The sequence below is a fragment of the Oncorhynchus nerka genome, linkage group LG14, assembly GCF_034236695.1.
Source record: "Oncorhynchus nerka isolate Pitt River linkage group LG14, Oner_Uvic_2.0, whole genome shotgun sequence".
Lineage (NCBI taxonomy): Eukaryota > Metazoa > Chordata > Actinopteri > Salmoniformes > Salmonidae > Oncorhynchus > Oncorhynchus nerka.
In genome coordinates, this window is record NC_088409.1 from 45,406,889 (window position 1) to 45,417,929 (window position 11,041).

The 11,041-nt window shown below is 41.1% G+C and overlaps 1 protein-coding gene across 1 annotated transcript; it reads left to right on the top strand.

The window, feature by feature from the left end:
• Positions 1–7,159: 7,159 nt before the first annotated feature.
• On the top strand, positions 7,160–10,677 carry LOC115142071 (POU class 3 homeobox 1). The gene is given in 1 exon segment (XM_029681545.2): positions 7,160–10,677. A coding segment is annotated over 1 exon segment (1,287 nt). The 3' UTR covers positions 8,447–10,677.
• Positions 10,678–11,041: the final 364 nt, after the last annotated feature.

Here is an 11,041-nt window from a genome sequence, read left to right on the forward strand (position 1 = left end):
CTCATGTACGCAATATCGAGTATCCCTGCCTGATATCGAAGTAGCTGTGTACACTATCATAATATTCAACTTGTTTTCTTCCTTAGTGAATAGTATCAATTGATGTTACCGACAACAAAAAAACGATGCAACAGTCAAACGGAAAATAGTTCGGTCACATCTCAGTCACATAACTTTTACAGCTTTGGTTTTTTCGAAACGTTTTCCTCACCTGTTGCTAACCTCTTCTAAACTGACAGGTTTTTCAAATTCATGTTTTGTGGTACCCAAACCAGACGTCCTCTCAATTTCAACAGAGACACAATCCTCCTAATATAGACAAATATATTTTACGTTGTGTACTCAAGATAATCCATGTGTCCTCTTGTAAAAATCTATAGTATGTAAATATTTAAAGGGATAGTTTTCCAGGTTGATTGGAGTAAACAACACAGAAAACTATCCCTTTAATTGATGTCATTTGTCATAAAGTACAACTTTCAACCTGCAGAAGTGAATCTATCTATTATTTGACATCAGTTATAGTGGACGCACTCTCTCTCTGCGAGGCCAACATTACTCGTTCACATTCCGGTCCAGTGTGAAGAAAAGAAACAGAGGATGAAAGGTGGATAGGTAGAGAGGAAGGATGGGTGGGCTGAGGGGGAGAAGCAGGACGGATGGACATTTGACGGGTGGGGGGGGGGGGGGGGGCTACATGCTTGTGCCAGTGGAGGCTACTAAGGGGAGAACGGCTCATAATAATGGCTGGAACGGAACGAATGGAATGGCATCAAACACATGATTCCACTCCAGCTCTTACCACGAGCCCGTCCTCCCCAATTAAGGTGCCACCAACCTCCTGTGGCTTACACACACACACGTGTAGTGCATGACAACTCCGCCTGCCGGGTGGCATGGTGTGTCCTGTTGGGGTGGTATCCTGCGTGTTGCTGAGCCTGCATGAGGCTGTGTTGTCTTCAGGCCCCTGTCAGGTGAGAAGAGGAGAGGAGAGGAGAGAAAGTCAACACCGGCTCTGTGATGATCATATTATCAATTCTCCTGATCATTTCAACAAAGGAGACGAGAGGTAGAGGAGGAAAGGGGAGAAGGGGAGGGGAGGGAAGGGAAGGAAAGGAAGAAAAGAGATGAATAAGGAAGTAACAAGAAGAAGACGATGATGACGACGACGACGACGATGATGATGATGATGATGATGATGGTAGGAAATTAAGAACGGTGTATAAAGATGCTGATCTGAGCTGAAACAAAATAAGTGACCAACTAGGCCTTTCATTTAGCACCACAACGTATGATTAAGCAACATCAGCACATAAAGTTGGGCAAAACTAGTCGAAAGAACAACAAAACACTACTGTACTCAGCATATTGATAACAATGGAACCCCCTTTCCAATCCAAAGCACAACACAACCATATTTCACGAAAGGACTATAATTCGATAGACCTTCGCAGGTGGAGAGAGAGCAGAGAAAAGAGAGAGGGAGACAGTGAGAGAGCAGAGAAGATGAAGAGATGGTGATGCTGCCAAAATGTATTCAGGCACATGCATCTCACCCCTCCAGCCCACAAGCTGTTTACCTCTCTATCAGTCAGTCTCTAAGAGAGCAGGGACCCCTTCCATATTCACACAGCCACAAATTTCACTGCTTATCTCGACCAACCTTCTAAAACCTCCCTATGTTCCCCTCCGCACATACATACATACATAAACACGTCTTTATGGAAGCGAGAGGCAAACCAAGAGGCATAGGCACACACGTCCAGGGGGGGTGGGGGGGGATAAGAATCACCTTGAATTCAAAGTAGAGGATTGTGTCCCTCTGTGGACGGACAGGAAGCCACACAGGTTAGGTCTGATGGTTGAAGCCCAGGCACCAACACCCCAGCAGAGAGGTAGACAGGAGCTGAGAAGGGGATTAGGGGATGGATGCCAAGCCTGATGCTTTAAAGCCTGTCACGGAGTTAGATGGAAGGTTTGGAACTCTGAAAGTAAAGTGAAAAGTGGTCCCGATATCGTGAATTGTATATTGGCTTTAATTGTGTTATCGATTGGTGTTGGCGTGTGTTCCCTTGTTCCTATAATTCATTGAGTGTATTCGAAGACACATGGGAACTTGTGCAAAGAAAGGATGTCTGGTTATCTCTGACCATCTGATAATTGTAACGGGATGATTTTACTGTTACCTTTTACTAATGTTGCAGTATGAGATTAAACAATGATTTCATTTTAGGCATCAAGTGAGAAATTATATTCTAAACTTTGACCACCAAAAGTATACAAAATACAATTTCTCAAAATAGCTTTATTAAAAATGTAAATACTCTAATACTGGCGCCAGGTTGTTGTTGTGGTGTTTTATTTGTCATTCCCTTTTGGGAAGTGGCATTAAGTGGGCAAGCGGGACATTTTGGTGCTGGCAGCTTTAAAACATGAACGACAGGAAAGGAACGGACACAAATAGACTGTTCAAAGAGTGGTGGGCTGGGCACCACAGACGCACCCGGTGTAGTGGGAGCGGTACCCCATTCTGTTGCGCGCGGTGCTGATCGGGGATTGAAGTTAGGAACTCTCTCCACGACTAATTGCGCGCCGGTGTCTTTTCATGAATATTCATCCCGTATCGTGTTCAGACCCCCGTCTAATTAGTATAAGAAATAGGGAGAAATCTCGCACCTTTTACCACAAGAGATACGTTCTCCTCACATTCTCAGGGGGATGCTGGCAGAAGCGCCGAGTTCATTAGCCAAAAAGGAAAGGGAAAAAAGTTACCTGAAAAGCATAGGACGTTGGTCCTTTACGCACTAGGCAAATGGGCTATTGCGATCGTGTAGTTAGTGCCTATTACGCATGTCTGTCAAAAAAAGAAAGACTGAAAGTGGGGGAAAGTACAATTTATCTGAATTGTGGAAGTTTGTGAATAATTAGGTATTTTCAGAATTTTTTTAATCCAAATTTAGAGGTGGCAGGTGTAACGGTCGATTGAATGACCCTCTAGAAGTGGAATAAAGGTGTGTTTGACATCAAAGTTTGCTTTCTGGGACTATGCAGGGAGATGTTTAGCATACAATGTGCCTAATTTTAGGAACTTAAAATCATCATCCTCCATCTGAGTTTGAGAAAGGTATTTTAGTGAAATGGTTTTCAGAAAGCACCAGCTTAATTGTTTGGAGGAATATAAAATACATTTGTTTAACATTTTTTTCTTTTTTTTTAGCTCATGGACAGGCAAGCATAGAGGAATACACATATATACACTTTGACCTTTAGAAATAGATCCAAACTTACAGTGGGCTAGGCCTGTAATTCTAGGAGGCACTGGGTGACAGTTGTTGAAAGTGCATTCACATTGATATGTGACTGTTATCCTGAAGAGTTGTATTAGCCTACTAAAAAGACAATCCCTGCAACTTTATTTAATTGATTTAAAAACAGAACTAGGCCTCAATGTCCTCGTTTGAGTTTCGTCAATAACGTTTTACACAAGTCATTTTTTTTTTGTTACTTGAATACTATGAATACTATAATTGTACAAATAGGATATGATATTATAAATACTGTTAGATGGTTGTATTGGGGGTAAGCCTGTGAATTTCAGGTATTTGAATACTGATGTTTTTGTTGTTTAATCTTTCGGAATTGCCTTCTAGGAACATGGTTAGGCTAAATTAAGAGTGGACCGGGTGGCTGTTGGTTGAGGCGCTTCCAGGTTATAATTGTATTCAAGTCGAGGAGGTCCCACGTGAGGCTTTAACACGTGACTGGCAGGGAGCGCAAGCCATACTATAAGGGATACACATGCACTTTCATCCTAATGTATGCAGATAGATTGTCTCTCTTATTTTTCAAAATGTTCATAGCCCAAATAGGCTACAGCATAAGTCCATTTCTTCACCATAGAGTTAGCTAACCACAATGAATACTAAAATGTCTGCATAGGCTAGTGCACTTGGACGTGACCAGACTATTAAAAAAAGAGCGGTGCAAGAAAAGGGGTCGGGAAGGATGTTTAGAAAGGGTTCAATGTGACTCAAGGCAGACTGTTGAAAATTGAGACTATTATTTTGGGACAGGGTCACCCGGGACTTCTCAACTCGCATCACCATGCTTTATACTCACTAGTCAGCTACTGAAACCACATAATTGTGTGTTCCACTGTCCTTTTTTATGAATTCATCATATCGTGACCTCTTTTTTTTTGTGCCTTTTCCTGTACCGCGTATCATTCATCAGTAGTAAGATGCGTGTCATCCCTTTCAACGCTCTTTCCATAGCAACCTCGTGCATCTTAGCAAAAATTCACCTAGTTCCACACAAGGCCATATTCTTTACAAAGAGAGGGGCGAGCATCTGGATCTTTTTTTCCACAGCTCCTCGAGCTGCCTGGCAAAGCACAAGAGTTGGTCTGTATGTCTGTGGCTGCCCGGGCAGCACCGCTTCCCCGGCAGAAAATACTTTTTATAGACTTAGAGACGAGAATGACTGAATGGTAACGCATCTTCATTAACTGAGGCATGGAACTGACTCTCCGCCAACAGTCACAACTCGACAGAGTGGTCTCCAAGGGTTCAGGGATCTTAGAAGTCCTTACAAAATGTTCGGCACTGACTTAACATCTTAAAAATGAACATGCAAAGGCCCTTGGCAGATCAAGTGATATTCAGATGAATCTAAACTATTTTACTCAAGTGGAAATGTTGTATTAGGTTACTGAATGTATGAAAGCAACACACAACTCGTTTTGATATGTAGATTATTTGCATATTGAATAGTTTGAAGAGGTTGTGTTTACAAGCCTTTTCGGTTTGTTTATATTGCCTACCTGTTATTTGGTATATTATCGAATTCAAAATAATAAGGAAATAAGGATAATGGTTTTATATGACATTTAATCAGTCACTAAGCAGTAGCCTATAACACTGCTATGATTATGTTATTAATGAAAACAGACACTTCGATAACAACTAATATTGCATCTTTCTATTTGAATTCATCCTAAAATATTTCACTGAATATTTTGTACATTATGAGAAAAAAAATCCAGAAGTTCCTCTGTAACTTTTTAATGATTTCTAAATTACACCTGGCCAACTCTCGGGAATTGTCTCCCATTAGTCAATAAAAAAATAAATATATAAAGGTTGGACGGGCAAAACCACGCCTTTCAAGAGATGATGACGAGCACCTGTGACCCCAAGAACATCTTATCCACACACGCACTATATTCCTCAGTGTCGTGACGTGCCAGAGTGAAGCAAGGACACACGTAGCAGAAAAGAGAGCAAACTTACCGTTAAATCGTGCTCTAGTCCAGGGATCAAAATGAATAAATATTACAGCGCGTCCCACTGTAGCCTACAAACAGAGAGCAGTGTCATGTGAGAGACGAGGACAACATAAACACGCGCGTGAGATAAAATGCATTCGGGTAAATAATTAAAATAAAGAGTGATGCCTGAAAAAGCTTCCAAAAAGCTTCAGTTTTAGAAGGAGTGGAACATGCGCCTGATTGCGGAGTTTTAGGCGACTGGAACGGGAGAGATGTAAGATTTGTTTAAAGCCCCGCATTTCCATTTAAGAACGTGATTGTGTTTGCAAAGATCCCTTTCAATCTTCGCATCTCCCCCCTCTCTACCCCTCAGCGTCTCCGAGGCTGCTTTGCAATTCATAGAATTGGTAATTTGCTATTGGGACAAAACGTGAAGGGAAAAATAATCAGATCAACCCGGAGAGGAGTGTGGACGAAGCCAGGAGGGAGAAACATAGGATTTTCACTCTAAGTTGCTGTTTAGTAAAATGCTTCGAGAGAAACGCTGTAAAATACCTTCGGCTTTTCATGAGCTTTGCATATAGGTCCACATTTTCACGGGTGGTAAAATTTTACGTGATATTTGGAGATAATTTTATTTGACAACCATAACTTTTTAAGAAGGTACTCTTATAGTACTCTTATACAGTTTTGACATGTTTGTCATTTAGCAGACGTTCTTAATCAGAGCGACGTATAGTTACACTTATAACCACAATTTGAATCCTTAAACACATTATTATCCATGCCAGTATTCATTTAGCATAATACAAAAATTAGCAGATGTATGTTACAATTGTCCAAAGCCCTATCCAATTTCAAAAGTGTAAGTACGTTTGTATGTATGTGTGTGTGTGTGTGTGTGTGTGTGTGTGTGTGTGTGTGTGTGTGTGTGTGTGTGTGTGTGTGTGTGTGTGTGTGTGTGTGTGTGTGTGTGTGTGTGTTGATGAGGAGATCATACACTCTTAGAAAGAAAAGGTTCTAGATAGAGCCAAAAAGGGTTCTATGCTTGCATCATATATGGCACCCTTAAGGTTCTATACAGAACCGAAATTGGTTTAATATTGAGCCCTATATGGAACCCAAAGTGAAGAACCCCTGGTGTTCTGATCAAAGCACCATACAAAAGGGTTATACATAGAAACTTTAGAGGTGTCATATACGAAGCGAGCAATTATAACCCTTTATGGTTCTATACAGGACCTTTTTATCTAAGTGGTTAACATTGGAAATGTCATAAACAACTGGGATAAATTATTAAAGGGTAGCCTTTATTATCAAAGGAAAAAGGCATTGAGATTTGTCACACATTCTCACCATATTCATAGAAATATCTACATCACACAGTGCTTATTCACATGCATCTCTTTTTGTGGGTGGTTGTAATTCTGGAACACCGCACTATAAGAATACTAATCTTCTTAAATAGGGAGCGCTCCAGTTAGTCATCACTGACTAAAAGGATATCAAGGTGGAGGGGGGATTTTGTCACCCCATCAAAAAGATCCCCGTACTCCCCCACGTGGTTATTTGCAAAACAACCCGAACAAACCCAACGAAACCCAATCATTTCCTACTGTTTTCCAACCCTCTCCGCCCTGGCTTGGAGAGAGAGGATGGAGGAAAAAAATGAGAAAGGGGCGACCAATTGCGAGTTCTGTGCGCCTGCGACATGCAAACAAGCAGCCCACGAGAGAGGATAACAGAAACCTAGGTCATATTCAGAAACCGTAAAGTTACCAATATACTCAAATATAAATGTAATATAAAGAATGAACATGTTTCTATATAGTGTATGTGAAACAGAGCCCTATTCGTTATGTGCGTAAAAGGCGCTCTGCAACGTAGGCTATGCCTCTTGTGGGCTTGAATCCATAAGGAGCCAATACAAGCGAAGAGGAGGCGTGTCTTAGCTCTTCTCCGAGACCTCCCAGAGCAGGCTGTTGCGTTTTTAGCTCTAAAGCGTCCAGACCTCCGAAGTACTCGTCAGTTTTCGAAGTCGGAGCCATGGCTACAACAGCTCAGTATATTCCGCGGAATAACTCCTTACCGTCCAACCCTCTCATGCATCCGGATTCGGACAGGATGCACCAGGGGACGACCTACAGAGAGGTGCAGAAAATGATGCACCACGAGTACTTGCAGGGGCTAGCGGCGACCAACACGGGACATCCGATGAGCCTGACGCACCACCAGTGGCTGCCCACCTCCAACACCGACTGGACCAGTGGTACCCATATCGGGCAACAGGAGCACAACAAAGCCAGCGTTCAGGCGAGTCGAGAGGACCTGAGCAGTGGCTTCCACCATAGATCTCACCTGGTGCACCAGCAGACGCAGAGTAGCCACCATGGGTCGTGGGCGCCGACCACCGCGCACCACTTGTCCCCGCTGTCGCCTGCCTCCAACGGGCACCAGTCGCTAGTTTACTCGCAGCCGGGATACACGAACCTCAACGCCATGCTAAGTCCCCAGCCCTCCTCTCTGCACCACAGCATGCGGGACCCGCTCCACGACGATACAGGTAGCCATGACAACCAGATGGAGTCCCCCCAGCAGGCGTTCAGCCACCACCAGGACCACTCAGACGAGGATGCGCCCAGCTCCGACGACCTGGAGCAGTTCGCCAAGCAGTTCAAACAGCGAAGGATCAAACTGGGCTTTACACAGGCGGACGTGGGCTTGGCCTTGGGCACCCTGTACGGAAACGTCTTTTCTCAGACCACTATCTGCAGGTTCGAGGCACTGCAGCTCAGCTTCAAGAACATGTGCAAACTTAAGCCACTGCTAAACAAGTGGCTGGAGGAGACAGACTCAAACACTGGCAGCCCCACCAATTTGGACAAGATTGCTGCGCAGGGCAGGAAACGAAAGAAGAGGACCTCGATTGAAGTTGGGGTGAAAGGGGCGCTGGAAAATCATTTCTTAAAATGTCCCAAGCCCTCCGCCCATGAAATCACCAGTTTAGCCGGCTCTCTTCAATTGGAAAAAGAGGTTGTCCGTGTTTGGTTTTGCAACAGAAGACAAAAAGAGAAAAGAATGACGCCGATAGGGGTCCCTCATCCGAATATGGAGGACGTATATTCTCAAGCGGAGACCCCCCCTCTTCACCACACATTACAGAGTCCTGTGCAGTGACTGTTTTCATGAACAATCCTACAATTTCGGGGGAAAAAAATAAAAAAAGGGAAAGGACTATGGAGTTTACAGTATTTCATTTTGTTTTACTGAGAGAGAACAGAGACATGGCAAAGTTGGATAGACAGATGAGTTTTGTCCCAGTAACCGGAACTTGTGTTACAACAACAAATAGGTAGAATGGAAAATGGTTGAAAAGAAAAACGTACACTATTACTGAATTGATTTCGTTCACATTTTAAATGAGACAAATATCTATATTTACCAAAATTCTATGGAGGAGATTAAGTAAATTCGATGTTTCGTGGCTGTTCAAAGGGAAACGATTTAAATGTTCCAAGTGGTGTCTTGAACTGATGGCGCTCACCACAGTGCGAGGTGGTTGCCTGAAAATGATCAACAAAGGAGACACACACACAATGAATATTTTGCCTTTCATGCTTAAAACCGATTAACCACTATTTCTAATTATTAGCCTATTCTTTATATTTGTTCTATTAATTGTGATGTTTGATTTGAACTTCAGTGTCACTTCTGTTCTGTATACTGTTTTATTGTTTCTCTCATTGTATTAGTGTAATGTAACTCATCAAAAACGCCTCCCTTACTCATACTGTTGACACAATGTCACCTGGCCAAAGGAGTTTGTGAAAAGATTATGGAAATTATGGCACCCGTTGATGACAAAAATCCCCACACTTAAATGTCAGATGCATTTCAAAATTGACGAATGCAACAGGACAGCTCACGTCTGGCAGCCTTCAAAAAATGTATGCTTTGCAGATAGCAACAGACGCTAAAAAGGGCAATATGGATTAATACTTTATGAAACACTTGTTTTGTCGTTTTTTTTGTATTTGTTTTTATTATTATTTTCCTTTTGTATGGAGCACTTACTATTTCGTTGAAATTATCATTGCAATTTTATATTAGTTTTGTTTTCAGAATTTGTTTTGAGGTAGGCCTTTACTCACTATTTTCATGTTTACAGGTTCCTAAAATCACTCCAGTGCGCCGTCAGCAATTTGCTAACTGCCAAGCTATTCCAACCACCTTTGGAAAGAGATTGGTCAAATACGAAATGAAAGTGATATTCTCAGGTAACTTCAGTGCCCCAGGTCGAAGTGTCACGCTGTTCTCATTCTTTATATCACAATAAAACGTAGAACTCGAATTCTGTACCTTCTATATTGATTTGAAAGGTAGCTTATGCTACGCCCCATTCATTTATACCATTCATATTGTTGTATTATAACCACTATATACGGAGAAATTCGGAAAATTCTCTATTGAAAAGTGATGAAGAGACCGGTTTTTAGATATTTTTCTGATATGGAGAAGAAAGGAAAACGGATTAATTAGCCTACTCGTGCGTTGCGTGTCATTTCTCAAGGGTCTGGTACATTCTGATGGACAGTAGCCCAATTGCGTACTGCAGACAGTGCTATTCGATACAGCGGGGGAAAAAAACAACTTTCTTCAAAAAAAGATTTGAAATAAAATGTTGCCAGGATTATTTCCAATGTGTAAATATGTCGAATATGTAAACATGTATTTGTTCTGAGATATTTTTTTGTTTGTTTTGTTTTTCTGGCAGTTTTGTACACTTACTAATTCCAAGAAGATATTTTAATATGATTTCATTTATGAATCTGACCATTTATATATATATTTATTTCCTAAATGTGTTTGGAGCTTTTTGTTTGGCTCTGTTAATGGTTATGTTGCAGTGGAATTCAATATGTTTTGTTTACTACATTGGTTGTATGTTGATTGCTAAATGTAGACTGCAAAGTCACATTTCTCCTATTTATGTTATAGTAATATTTTATTACTTACATAAAGCGTATATACAAGAAAAGGTATTTTGTCTTCATTAAGAAACCAAACCGTTTTCCTTTGTTGCTAACCATTGTGAAACCACCAGTTGAGAAGAAAAAAAAGATACAAATGTATGTGGTAAACAAAAATCCAATGCACTAAGATAGTGTGTTGTGCTTAACCACTCTGATTTAAGCCGTCAGAAAGTGTTGACCTCAACATGTGTTCAGTTTAAACCAGTATTCCGTTATGTAATTGGGATTCATTTAAATCAGAGGCTGTGTACATGTGCTGTTTTAAAGGGAATAGACACAACAGTATGTTTACCTCAGGCATTCATATCCGCATCAAGTCCACAACATTGTTCACATCTTTGTGTAATCGCAGTATTAAATTGTGCAATATTATTACGAAAATAGTGTCTTTTTTATTGACTGATGTACCAATTACAATTAATATTATAATTATTATTAGTTAATACTGTTATATGGTATTAACAATACACTGCCAGGTAAATAATAGTATGCTACACAAGCAGCAATGTATCAGACTTGCCCTTGGTGCGCACCAACATGCCAATTGTAATCTTATTTTTAAAAAGTAGCCTACAGTATTGAGGTACACGTTAAAAAAAAATGTCCTTAAATAAATACACACAGTGTCTTGTATCTTAAACTTCTACTTTGAGAACAAATAAAGTGCCTGCGAGGGATTTCTGAGTGTCTATAATCATGCTAGTAATGACCAAATTATGGGTCATTGGAATATTCATAT